This window comes from Salvelinus sp. IW2-2015, linkage group LG13 (genome assembly GCF_002910315.2).
Source record: "Salvelinus sp. IW2-2015 linkage group LG13, ASM291031v2, whole genome shotgun sequence".
Taxonomy (NCBI): Eukaryota; Metazoa; Chordata; class Actinopteri; order Salmoniformes; family Salmonidae; genus Salvelinus; species Salvelinus sp. IW2-2015.
Window position 1 is genome coordinate 16,481,860 of NC_036853.1, and position 14,590 is coordinate 16,496,449.

Sequence of the window (14,590 nt, forward strand, 5' to 3'; positions counted from 1 at the left end):
AATAATCACTTCAAAARGGCTCCTTTACTAGGCTACCCRTGCACATTTCATCCTCTAAAACAGTGGTGAATAAAAGACATCTGTAACACAAAACACCAAAAAGTGTAATGACATTTGGAAAATGTCATTAGGCCAGAATGTATGCGTATACTGCTGTCCGCGCGCGTGTTGTCGGCCACCCATCTCTGCCTTCGCAAAATGTGGAGCATAGGCTGTACCACCTGTTATCAAGTTCATTCACTAATTTTTCGTGCCTCTGACATACACTAATGACAAATAATTGTGTAATAGCCTACAGTTTTTGACATTYTGTTTGAATTATTGTGATAGCCGTACTGGTAAAACATGAGCCTAACCCCCCACTATCTATTTTGCTGGGACACGGTACCAGACCGCCTTACTTTTAGCCCTGACTCAAAGTAGCATTAGCAAATGTATTTGGTCATTAGAGGGCGATGGATAGAGACCGCCTACACAGTCTCTCCTCCATAGAGCTCATGTCCCCCACAGAGTCTAGGCCCACTGAATGTCACCTAAAGACAGCAATCACAGGGGGCTCTCTCTCAGCTTATCACTGAGCCCTGTCGCTACGGCAACCAGCAGGCCCCAATAAGCCTGCACGGGCCTGTCAACTAGAGAATCCATTAAAAGCCGGGAGACTCGGCGACGGGCGCGGAGCCCTCTGAGAATGGCTGCATTAATACATTAGCAAACACCATGAAACACTGGATAAATGTCAGCAATTATGGCAGCAGAGAAAACAAGAGAGTCTAATAAGGATGTCCCACTGTCTGTCAATCACTTCCAAAGGTGCAGGATCGCCCTGTCAATCAGAACGGCCAGAGCGCCTACCGCCTGCCTTGATTTCTCAGAGATGTGAAGGAAGGAAATTGTAATAAGAAGAAGGTCTCACAACAGACCAATCATCTTTCACACCAAGGGAGTCAATGGCCCTTTACCTCAAGGAACAACTGTTTCCTCATAAATGTGCCTTTATTGGTTTTTCATCCCAGCCAATCCCAAACATCTTTGGATTTGAGCATCAGCTTCATCATAATGTAAGGCACCATGGATATAGGCCTATACTGCCAAATGAGCATCACCCTCTCATTTCTGTGGCCAGGTTGCTTGCATTTCCCTTTACTCTCTGTGATTATATTTCACTTCCTTTCCATTTGAAATATCAAGTTACCTCACTGAATCACATTGCCAACCAAAACAAGATGTTTCTTCCTGCTCGGATTTTATTTTTATGTAGGCTAACCTTTTGTGGCGCTACACACAATGAAGGCACAGTACCAGGGATGCGAAGTACGGAAAGAAAAAAACTAATTTCTCCAAAAGTAAGCTCCTACCCGGTTTGCTTTCATGTACAAAAAAAAAATCTATAATTGGACAATTCAAAGCCTTATATTTTCAACATCCACAAGGATCTAAATGAAAGTGACTCTTGGCAATTGGTTGCCAAAAGGCTGTGTGGGTTGGAGTGGCTGGCAGAGGTGGTGCCCAGCGGAGCTTGTGTAATGAACTCCAGAGAGCTGCTCCAGCAGTGCACAGTACATGACTATGCCATCACCAATATAACGCCTGTAATCTAACAAACATGTAGATGTCGTTTATCTGTGACTGATTTTTTTCTCCCCACATTCACTTGAATGTAGACACTCACGCAATAATTTCTGATATTGCAACGGGTCTTGGGTCTTTAATTATAAAACGGCCGGGTGGTAATAAAACCTCTTGGTTTGAACAATATTGATCTCCAAATTGAATAAACGTCAATTTATTACACGTTAAAAGGGAATTCTGCCCCCCCCCCACACAAAATAAGTGAGAGCATATGCTGAGAATAATGAAAGCAGAGCTGAGTAGTAGTCATCGATTCTGACTCCTTGAAAATGTAATTTGAAGCCATGTTTATTGGTACAAATCCCCAGAGATGAGGCGGGGTTAATGAGATATGCAATGAAACAGCCAGGCTGGCATGCAAGGGCTTTTCTGTGTAATGCTCAGAGAGACAGTTCAATAAGGGTCTGGAGAGGGCCATTATTGCAATCAAGGCTTTTAATATCTCTTCCCAGGAAACATGGGAGCAGAGAGCCACCTTATCCAGGCTATGGCAAGGCACATGCCTATGACATACACCCACTTTCTATTCATCCCCAAGCTACCTTAGCACTTTGGTCAAGTCAAGGCTCATTGATAAGCAGCCTAACTCATATTCTGGGAAGTGAGAGATGGTGGGTTCAAAGGGCTGTGAAGTGATATTGTACACTTTACTGTGGTTCCTGATTGGACTTGATTTCTCAGCAAGAGTTATTGGTGCCCGTCTAATGAAAGAGATGGATAACAATTCAAATAAACAGTATACAAAACATTCTCTTTAACCAGGTGAATCCAGGTAAATAGAAAGACAAATTATTTAAGTGCCTTTAAACGGGGTATGGTAGGTGCCAGACGGTTTTTCATGCTCAACAGTTTCCCGTGTCTCAAGAATGGTCCACCACACAACTGTGGGAAGCATTGGAGTCAACATGGGCCAGCATCCCTGTGGAACGCTTTCGACACCTTGTCGAGTTCATACCCCAACAAATTCAGGCTGTTCTGAGGTCAAAAGGGGGTGCAACTCAATATTAGGTAGGTGTTCCTAATGTTTACTACAACGTCATTTGAGAGGTTGCCTTTGGCCACTGCGTTTAGCTTTAGGACACACAAAGAGCAAACAATTTGGAACAAAAAGGAAGTGGAACCTTTTGTCTCAGCCTTTCAGGAAAATACATGGTTGCAATGTAGGCCTATTTGCTTTCACAAGAGAGCAACCAAGCGAGTCCTAAAAGCTTCAGTAAAAGCAAAAAAACAGTGCAGTTGTTTTTCATTCAATATGTCAAATATAATTTTTGAATGTAGATGGGAAAAAAAGAGAGGGTTCCCATCTGAACCAAAAAACATTTACAGAACAGGTTACTGAACTCTGTACTACTATATCTAAAACAGAAATGTCATTATATATTTTAATTATGACCCAGGCAAGCAAACCCAGTTTGGTGTAGTGAAGATGCCATAAAATATTGTAATAAGAACTTATACTTCAAAAAGCAAAGATAACATTTAAGGGACCAACAAAATGTGTGCACAACAGCACAGTTGCATAACCATCCATACAATTAGCATGGGAACATATAGGCCTAAGCTGTCAAATAAAAACAAGAGGGGTGGGGGGTGGGGTTGGGGTTCCTCAGGTCTTCTTGTGAGGACCGYTTCTGAGCACTTTGACAAAGTTCAGCTGAATGGCTGGGAACCATGGGCAGGAGAGGTCAGTGACACTCAATGATGTGAGCTTTAATGTCTACAGACAGAAGGACAGTCTTTGACAACATAATTAGTTTCAACATCTGGGCAGATGGTTTCAGCATTGAAAACATTGAACAGTTTCTATCAATTGGGATTCACTACATATTGCTAGGCTTTTGCCTAGCCTTCATGGAAAAACCTAACAGGGCCTTGAACCTTTAAATCATGACAGCTCAGCAGATAAAGACCTACATGTCAAATGGGCCTGTTAGAAGACCATCTTTGATGAGATATATTGTGAAATGAAAACACATTTTCCTCATGCATTTCAAGACTGCCAGTGAACAACAGCTATAAAAGGCAGAAGACAACAGTGTCGTTTCCAAGCCCAAGAGACAAGTTGGTGTGTTATTGTTCCTTACTGAATCAGATGCCGAAGCAGGCCAGCCCTCCCATTGTTGGTGTCTCACTGGGATGTTTGTCAGGTCTGAAACATTCCTCTTCACCTGAAAAAAAATGACAATGGCAAATAATTATGAAAATCATTTCAAGTTTATCAAACGTGAAGCAAACAAATGTTAAACTGCAAATAATCAGTAAGTAAGCTGTACCAGACTATAAAAACAGTAAACGCATCATGAAATAGACAAAACATCAGTGTGTGCTGACGGCATAGCTTTGACAGTTCCTTCCACACCTTCACAGGAGACCGAGAGATAGCCACACACWTTAGCATCACAGGGAATAACAAAGATGGCGGGAGGGCACAATGGACAGAGAAAGAGCCCCCATGTTATCTGCATTCTGCGGATGCCTCGCTTAATTCCCAACAACAACAGAACCACGCTCTGAAATTAACAGTATTTCTCTTCTCCCATTCATGCGCRGTGTATTTGCACTTAATAACATTCYGTGCTTTTAAACAGTTAGCAGCGTCCCCGAGCGACACGCTCAACCGTCCCTGGCCTGTTGGTTTAAAGCCCAACGCCAGCCTGATGTGCAGTGGCCAAGGGTGATCAAAGCAGGCGTCGTCTGAGCGTGTTGGGCGCTGGATTCTAGCGCATTACGCCAGCAGAATGCACTACCCTGCGGGGGCAGATACTGATGTTGAGCAAACTGGCCATTGTGGTGGAAAGCTCCCTCCACACACAGCCAAATCCTCCCTCTAACACTCAGAGGGAGATGTATCTTTGGTGAGACGGAAGGCTCGTGCCCATAGAGGTGGAAACTCCAAGAACGTTACAAAAACAGAGGATTCCAAGCAAAGCATGCAGCGCTCACTCTGGGCTATGGGGAGTGTGTGAACTCTCACTTTCAAAATGAGCCTCTATTACATTTTCAGACCGATCTGCTAATATCAAGTTGATCAAAAGCAAATTGCTAGTTAATGAGGTATAAGACAGAGCCCCAACATCTACTTCCATTTCAGAAATGATTGAGGAGCAAACATCCCTCAGTGGAGTGCTTTTCCATATTTATTATTCTTAATTTTTTTTAAACTGCAGACAAGTGTTTTTGTTGGGGTTGTCACCTGGTAAGAAGCAGACCGTCCTGAACCTGCATTGGTAAAAGTTTATACATAAGAACTGACATGGGATCATGATATTCAAAACTCATTCCCTCTTCTCTGAAGCAGGACGCAAGTCTAAAACACACATGCAGTGGGGTCAGGCTGGGTGGCCAGTGTTATTATAGAGTGTAATATCCATGTTTGACCAGAGGGCTACAGGGATTTCTCCTCCGAGTGCTGACCGTCAGGCAGGCGTAAACACTAGCGCCCAGCCTGTAATGAAGCGTCTCCAGTCAGAGCTTAAAGCAGCCTCAGAGAAACAACAAACTAACACCCATACAGAGGTCCTGATGACTGCAAGCAGGCCATGGCACCTTAACCAGACCTACTCTCAGATCAGCACAATCTCATACTCCTATACACTCAGTGTACAAAACATTAAGAACACATGCTCTTTCCATGACAGACTGACCAGGTGATGTTAGATCCACTTGTTAGATCCACTTCATAAATCAGTATAGATGAAGGGGAGGAGAACGGTTAAAGAAGGATTTTTAAGCCTTGAGACAATGGATTGTGTATGTGTGCCATTCAGTGGGTRAATGGGCAAGACAAGATTTGTGCCTTTGAACGGGGTATGGTAATAGGTACCAGGCGCACCAGTTTGTGTCAAGAACTCAACGCTGCTGGGTTTTTCCACACTCAACCGTTTCTCGTGTGTATCAAGAATGGTCCACCACTCAAATCACATCCAGCCAACTTCACACTACTGTTGGAAGCACTGGAGTCAACATGGACCAACATTCCTGTGGAACACTTGMCACCTTGTAGAGTCCATGCCCCAATGAACTGAGGCTGTTCCRAGGGCAAAAGGGTGTACAACTCAATATTAGGAAGGAGTTCCTGATGTTTTATACACTGAAAATGTTAACTCCAATATTTCACAATCTCACAAAGTTCTGACTTSAGCATAGTAGACAGAACTTCGAGAGACAAAAAAAACAAGAATCTATAATTTTATGATTAGCAAGCAACTGAAATTTGACATGTAAACAAAGTAATGTTTCAGCAAAACGACTATGAGTAAAATATGAGGGGAGTTGGGATTTCATGTCTGAAAAAACAAACTCCGCCTACACGGCCAGGAGATCTGTGGCTAAATCTAGTATGCCTACTGCGCGGTCAAACCATGTCACCACCATCGACTCCCTCAGACATTTCACCCACTATTGCGACTTCACCAACTGGAGTCACAGGTTCTCATAACTGTCCCTGAGGTCCTTTGATCTGACCATCCTGGTGAAATCCCTACGTSCCTAGCTACAGCTTCCACGATYCCGGCCACAGGGTTGTCAAAACATAAAACTCGCTTCACTCTACTTCCACTCACACTGCAGCCGCAATTTAATGAGTAGCCAAGTGTATCGATAGCTAAGGCATCAAATTAACGTTTGGGTCCACCAGCCACTGTAGCAGGTAGGTAGAAAATAAATAAATAAATGGAGAAAAAAAACTACCAGCCACTCAGATTTTTTACCAGCCAAAATACTTTTGGCCCACCATTTTATTTTTTGTGTGACCGGAGTCTTAACCAAAATATCACAGATGAGATAAAAATGTTTTTAAAAATTCACCTGCCTCTTTAAGGGCGGGAGGTTACCGTGGTAGCGCCACTCGAGTAGTGATGGGMATTCCGGCTCTTTCAGCGAGCTGGCTCGTTCGGCTAAACTCACCAAAAAGAGACGGCTCTTTTGGCTCCCAAACGGCTCTTTAATAAAATATATGTTTTGTATTTTTTCAAGTCAAACAGTTTGCCAATGATTGGTGTTAAAACAATTCTAATTAAATTATTAAATGAAATCATACTCTACCTTAACCACAATATGTTTATGAAAAAGGCTATAAAACATTTGCATTTAAAGTATAACTTTTTAATGTACACTGCTCAAAAAAGGGTCTGAGGATCTCATCTCGGTACCTAATGGCAGTCAGGCTACCTCTGGCGAGCACATGGAGGGCTGTGCGGCCCCMCAAAGAAATGCCACCCCACACCATGACTGACCCACCGCCAAACCGGTCATGCTGGAGGATGTTGCAGGCAGCAGAACGTTCTCCACGGACGTCTCGCAGACCTGTCACGTCTGTCACGTGCTCAGTGTGAACCTGCTTTCATCTGTGAAGAGCACAAGGCGCAGTGGCGAATTTGCCAATCTTGGTGTTCTCTGGCAAATGCAACGTCCTGCCCGGTGTTGGGCTGTAAGCACAACCCCCACCTGTGGACGTCGGGCCCTCATACCACCCTCATGGAGTCTGTTTCTGACCGTTTGAGCGACCCATGCACATTTGTGGCCTGCTGGAGGTCATTTTGCAGGGCTCTGGCAGTGCTCCTTCTGCTCCTTCTTGCACAAAGGCGGAGTAGCGGTCCTGCTGCTGGGTTGTTGCCCTCCTACGGCCTCCTCCACGTCTCCTGATGTACTGGCCTGTCTCCTGGTAGCGCCTCCATGCTCTGGACACTACGCTGACAGACACAGCAAACCTTCTTGCCACAGCTCGATTGATGTGCCATCCGGATGAGCTGCACTACCTGAGCCACTTGTGTGGGTTGTAGACTCCGTCTCATGCTACCACTAGAGTGGAAGCACGCCAGCATTCAAAAGTGACCAAAACATCAGCCAGGAATGCATAGGAACTGAGAAGTGGTCTGTGGTCACCACCTGCAGAACCACTCCTTTATTGGGGGTGTCTTGCTAATTGCCTATAATTTCCACCTGTTGTCTATTCCATTTGCACAACAACATGTGAAATKTATTGTCAATCAGTGTTGCTTCCTAAGTGGACAGTTTGATTTCACAGAAGTGTGATTGACTTGGAGTTACATTGTGTTGTTTAAGTGTTCCCTTTATTTTTTTGAGCAGTGTATATAAACAAAGTGCATATAAATCTAACCATTCAAAACTAATACAATCTGAACAGCATAATAGAATATTGCACCATATCAAAGAATAATAATTTGCAAAACTGCAGCATCCAACTTAAAACATTAAACTGGTCCCTCTTTTCTCTCTTCTTTATTGCCATGTTATAACCAGCAGCACACAKCAATGCTGACCATATTTTGCTTTTGTGAGAAATTTGCATTCAGAAATGCAAGCTGCCTCACTTGAGGGGCTGATGCGGTTTCTTCTCTCAGTAATTATTTGTCCTGTTTTCGAGAAGACCCTCTCAGAGGGAACGGATGTGGCCACTATGCAGAGTCTCCCTGTCATGACTTTAGTAAGCCGTGCGTAGACCGAGGCCTTGTTCTTCCACCAGCTCAKAGGATCTGCAGATCCTATTTGGCTCCTCCAAATAGGATCGGACATCCATTATGGCATCTGCTGAGGGATTCCTTCGTGCTGCATCCCCAGTTGCTGTCTCGTCAAACAGCATCCAAACAGCAGACATTTGTGGCACTACTGCTGGTGCTTCTGCTCCATCTGATCTCTCTTCTTCCTGTTGCCCTGGTGTCAGAGCCAGCTGGGACTGTCCATCCCTGCTGCTGAGGTTATTCTTTGAAGAGCCTCAATCGCTCTGGCATCACTGCAGGCTAACTTCTTAAACCTGGGGTCAAGCGCAACGGTTTCTGATAGCACATGATTATATTCCATTCTGTGGAACTTTGTCCATTGATGAACATAGGTTGTCCATCAACTCTGTCACRTCCTGTGGTTACATTTGCTTCTCTCCGGCGACTGGCTGTGATTCGCTGCAAACCCTTACACAGGAGTATCATTTTTGAGGCTGTCACAAAGCTGAAGAGTAAACAGTAACKTATTAGTTCAGGTTCATGTTTTGTCTACTGATACTACCTTCTCATCTACTGCTCATATACATATGTAATAATAGCTGCTTACTGTAGCGCTCTCCACTGATTTCCACAGTGACCTGCTCAAAGGGTTCCAGGACTCCGCACACCTCCATCACCTCCCATTCCTCCTGGGTCAGAGCATCAACAGGTGCATTGACAATGGCCAGGGTAGAGATCCTTTGACTCAAGAAACCGCTTCAACATATAGAATGCTGAATTCCATCTTGCCGTGCAGTCTTGATTAGGCCTTAGCTCTGGCATCCCCATCTGGCGTTGTGTAGACTTTAGTTTTTCASCACCTACTGTGCTCCTGTGGAAGTATTCCACAGCTGCTTTCAMTTTGTCCACAGTGGGCTTCATCACCTTCAGAGCATCTTACAAATCAGGTTGATTGTGTGGGCAAGGCATGGATGATGGGTCCATTTTACTTGCCATTCTCTGGCCACTCAACAGTTCCTCTGCCAAGTTCTCTGAGGTGTGTCTGTCACTGAACTCAAAGCAGTCCAGAAGACAGCTAGACATTGAAAAATCTTCAATGAAGTGACATGTAACCGACATGTAAGAAGTGGTTACCCTTGATGTCCAGCAGTCAGTGGTAAGGCAAACTGCAGTAGCTTTTTGGACTCTTTCCCACACGGAAGCCTGTGTGCTCTCAAAAAGTTGTGGAATAAGTGATTTTGAAAGGGTTTTCCTGCTTGGAATTGTGATTTAGACTATTGCTATAATTTCTAAAACTTCTGTCCTCCACGATCGAAAATGGCTGGAAATCAGTGGCAATCATTTTAGCCAATGCAATATCAATTTAGCCTTGTTTTGCTACAGACAGACTTTGGCATAAACTGGTCCATAGAAGACTGCGTTGCTGTGGGTCGCGGATTAGACATACTTGACTGAGTGGATACATCTCCACGTGTGCAGGTGCTGGCTCCACCACCATCACTAGCAGGCCCGCTAGTTTGTCAAAGCTCCGCTACAGCTAGCTTCACAGTTGGGTGAACAGTTCGCATATGCCGGTGTAGCTTGTGCGTAGAACCGGCTTTATATGAGATTTTGTTTTGGCAAATTCTACACTGTGCGCTAACATTGTCGACATCATTAAAATGCATCCAAATGCCACTGTGCTTCCGACTCTTTTTCCAGCTATTTTCACAGCTGTCCTTCCTCTCTCTCCTCGGCTGCTAAGCGTGTGGCTGTTAGTCTGAGCAGACAGTCAGAACGAATGTGTGCGCTTGAGCATTTAGGCCTATATTATTTTATTTATTTTTTCACACTTTGAAATAGTTAATTAAATTCATTTAAAATCTTTTGATTATTCATATATTTAAAAAATAGATTTTTAGAAATAGATTCGGCTCTTCTGATATGTGAGCCGGCTCYCAACGTTCACCTACAAGAGCCAGCTCTTAGAGCCGACTCGTTCRCAAACAACCCATCACTACACTCGAGTCATGTTGGTGCCTGTGAGATTGAGTCTGAMWAGTAGAAGCGTTGTCTTCTCTTTCCTAGCAGTTGAAACTCAAACATAGAAAAACAAGCAACCTTGAGAACAATACAATGTAAATAGCCAAGAAACACAATTCTCACTTCAGCAGACGTTCGTTTCAAGTAAATTAGACAAAGTTATGCCTGTGCGCAGCGCAATAGGCTACATAGGATTCGTAGTTCTTTTGACTTTGTGCTATTCATTTACCAGCTATGAAACAAAACAGCACAAGTACTTTGAAAACAGCTACTGAAACATTTTATTATAAATGTATTCATACTTGACTATTTGATTTCACAAATGACAGTGAAATGCTCGCACTGTGGAGCCCTAACCACCTGCCAAAGTGGCTGGTAAAATAGACATTTTGCCAGCCAATAACAAAATCTACTCGCATTTGGCAGGTGTTAATTTAGGCCTGTCGATAGACCTATGTTTTTGTTATTATGAGCAGGCCATCGTATTTTAATATCAATGAGTATTTCACCTTCTCTGGTCATAGGAACAAMATGAATTTGTGCCTGAGGTAGATGCGGTGCGACTCGAGTTTCACCATCAAGTGGAAGACTGTGTCCTCTCTCCGGTCAGTCTCACCGGAGGAAAGGAAGGAGAGAGCATGGACCGTGAGAGGCGGATCCTCTGCTGCTATCTCCCTCCCTCCACTGAGACTAATGCCGTGTTCCAAAGAACTGTGGACTCGGAAATCTGACTTCAGTGCGTTCCAGACAATTGGGAACTGGGAAAAAAACAAGATGGGAAAAATTGTTTTGAACGGTCATCCAACTTCAACTTCATTGTCGTGATTTATTCGTTTTTTCCWAGATCCCTGTTGTCTCGAAAGCACCATGACCATCAGATGCAGGTCCCATCAATCCAGTAAAATAAAAAAGTCAAATAAGCAAATTATTTCARTTCATGCTAAGCTGTGCCTCGCAAATGCTATAGCAACTGATCTCTTTTGTTGTCAAAGAGCGAATTTTTAAATATAATATTGTCTGAGAAGAACAATACTGGCAGGCCAGGCATATAACCAATATGCTGTGATAATGTATTAAGCCTACTGGTCAAACCTCATGCATACAGAACTGTTTTCATTGGGTTAATGTTACATTTTTTAAGTCACTTTAAAAATAAAAATAAATCTGGGCAGTAGATCCGACTTGCTTTTTGACTGTGAAAGGGATATGGACTCAGAAAAGGTTGGTGACCACTGCTCTAAACTATGATATCTTAACTAAATAGAAAAATTCAGATTTAGAAAAATTGTTATTTGTGGTTTACATGATACCCAGCAAAAACCAACTATATCCTCTATAAATACAAAACACTTGTTCAACTTACCTTCTTAGTTACAACTTAAAGACGTATCAATCTATGGCAGTGAATAAGAATGCATAAGTGTTTGTTCTGAAGCACCACAAGCACACTAATAAACAAGAGCAGAATTAATTAAATTGTCTCAAAGTAATCTGAAACAGCACTTTTCACAAGATCAAACTATGCAGTGRAATGCAGTTTGTGATGTCACCACTAGATATATGCATTTCTATTAAATAGATTCACTACAGCGCTTACAACGGTCAAAGGTCATGTAAAGAAACACTAAGGCAACCTGGCAATGAGAGCTTGTTATAACAGATAAAACAATTAGCCAGATATTTCACCGGACGTATAAAAATGTGAATCCGGTTGGCGTTACCACTCACTACCAAATATGGTGGTGAGAGGAAGCCCAGTGGCCGGCAGTGGGAGAAGATGGAGCGACAGGGTTTTGGCTGACATTGTGCTAATTTTCTCATTGATTAAACATTTTCTCAATACAGTTGTTTCCAAAACAAAAATCTGTTATGGACAGAGTGGACTAAGTTTTGTAGACTTTACCCTTTGCCAAAGTAAAATTGTTTTAAAAAAAGTGTTGTTTAAGAGTGCAAGGGCGAATTGAGTTATTGAACACAAGCACTTCAGAGTAGGAGTTCCCTTAAAGAAATAGGCAAATACATACTAGAACACGCAAATAGGCTCTGCTTGCTTGTTCTGCCCACTATGACTCATTTGGTCCCATTGGAAAACGACAGGCTGTGGTCGATCTTGGATTATTTATAAAAATCTTTATGACAGGCAAAAACGCTACTTGAAAATGTTATTTCTGAAACCATAATATAACTTACAYGGTCATTCAATACAAAATATATTAGCCTCCTTAAAGTATTCAGACCCCTTGACTTTTTCCACATTTTGTTACGTTACAGCCTTGTTCTAAAATGTATTAAATAAAACATTCTCAGCAATCTACACACAATACCCCATAATGACAAAGCGAAAAGGTTTGACATTTTTGCAAATGTATAAAAATGTTAATTAAAAAGTATTCAGACTTTTTGCTGTGAGACTTGAAATTGAGCTCTGCTGCATCCTGTTTCCATTGATCATCCTTGAGATGTCTCTACAACTTGGACTCCACCTGTGGTAAAGGTCCACCTATATAAGGTCCCACAGTTGACAGTGCATGTCAGAGTAAAAACAAACCCATGAGGTCGAAGGAATTGTCCGTAGATCGTGTCGAGGCACAGATCTGGGGAAGGGTACCAAAACATTTCTGCAGTATTGAAGGTCCTCAAGAACACAGTGGCCTCCATCATTCTTAAATGGAAGAAGTTTGGAACCACCAAGACTCTTCCTAGAGCTGGCCGCCTAGCCAAACTGCGCAATCATGGAAGACGGGCCTTGGTCAGGGAGGTGACCAAGAATCCGATGGTCACTGACAGAGCTCCAGAGTTCCTCTGTGGAGATGGCTGTCTTTCTGGAAGGTTCTCCCATCTCTGCAGCACTCCACCAATCAGGCCTTTATGGTAGAGTGGCCAGACGGAAACCAATTCTCAGTAAAAGGCACTTGATAGCCAGCTTGGAGTTTGCCAAAAGACACCTCAAGGACTCTCAGACCACGACAAACAAGAATCTCTGGTCTAATGAAACCATGATTCAACTCTTTGGCCTGAATTCGAAGTGTCACATCTGGAGGAAACCAGGCACCATCCCTACGGTGAAGCATGGTGGTGGCAGAATCATACCGTAGGGGTATTTTTCAGCGGCAGGGAGACTAGTTAGGATCGAGGGAAAGATGAACGGAGCAAAGTACAGAGATCCTTCATGAAAACCTGCTCCAAAGCACTCAGGACCTCAGCCTGGGGTGAAAGTTCACCTTCCAACAGGACAACAACCCTAAGCACACAGCCATGACAAAGCAAGAGTGGCTTCGGGACAAGTCTCTGAATGTCCTTGAGCGGCCCAGCCAGAGCCCGGACTTGAATATGATCAAACATCTCTGGAGAGACATGAAAAYAGCTGTGCAGCAATGCTCCCCATCCAACCCGAGAGTTTGAGAGGATCTGCAGAGAAGTMTGGGARAAACTCCTCAAATACAGGTGTGCCAAGCTTGTAGCGTCATACCCAAGAAGACTAGAAGGCTGTAATCGCTGCCAAAGGTGCTTCAACAAAGTACTGAGTAAAGGGTCTGAATACTTATGTAAATGTCATATTTTGTTGTTGATAAATTGGCAACAATTTCGAAAAACCAGTTTTTGCTTTGTCATTGTGGGGTATTGTGTGTAGATTGAGGGAATATTTTTTAAATACATTTTAGAATAAGGCCGTAACCTAACAAAATGTGGAAAAAGTCAAGGGGTCTCAATACTTTCCGAAGGCACTGTATTTCAAGTCAACTGCAAAAGTAATTAGCTGATAACTGAAAACAWTCATGCACAAAAATGCTTGCTGCACTGGTTTTAGTCACATATTCTAATTGAGGTAGCCAGCCAGCTAGCTAACAATCTTAACACATGAATGCAAGCGCATGGCCTAAATGATAATTGGCGCAGATTAGTCTAGCTTTTTGCAGATTGCATGTTTCAGAAAATTAACTAAATAAGCCCACTAACATAATAGGCCCAGACAGTAACAGTGTTCTTTTTGTATCAAGGATGAGTCCGTGTTTACATTGGCGCCAGTCCAGTGGTCGCATATAAGTAGCACAGATTGATTGCTTACTAGCTAGGCTAACTTCTTTGCTGGCTAGAAAGAGCCTAATTACAGTAGATTTGTTCATTCTATGTATAGAATATTGGCGCTTTATCTGTGGAATTAAGACTGATACAAATATTTCTGTAAAAAGGCTAATATCGGCCGATAATGTCGGCCAACCAATATATCGGTCGGGCTCTACTATTGATATCTGGCTAAATAGAACCAACATTAAAATAAGAACCAATTCAGCCTTTTTTATATCAATATCAAATCATTTCTGGGTAACATACGTACCTTACTGTAAACGTTGTCCATTTAAAAATTGACAAAGTTTTTTTAGCTAAAAAGCAATTTAAGCTACAATTTTGCTAAGACTGTCTGTGAGTGGTCTGAGTGCAAAGGGGAAAACTGAAAACTGTTTTTGGCAGAAAGGTTTGTA

The 14,590-nt window shown here is 42.8% G+C and overlaps 1 protein-coding gene across 2 annotated transcripts in view; it reads right to left on the reverse strand.

The window, feature by feature from the left end:
- The window catches only part of LOC111972200 (FAS-associated factor 1), an 85,917-nt gene that overhangs the window by 44,235 nt on the left and 27,092 nt on the right, over positions 1-14,590 (reverse strand). For both annotated transcript variants that reach the window (XM_023999112.3, XM_023999111.2), the window contains exon 8: positions 3,714-3,797. In XM_023999112.3, coding sequence (XP_023854880.1) covers positions 3,714-3,797 — 84 coding nt within the window. The remainder of the gene's footprint in view (positions 1-3,713; positions 3,798-14,590) is intronic.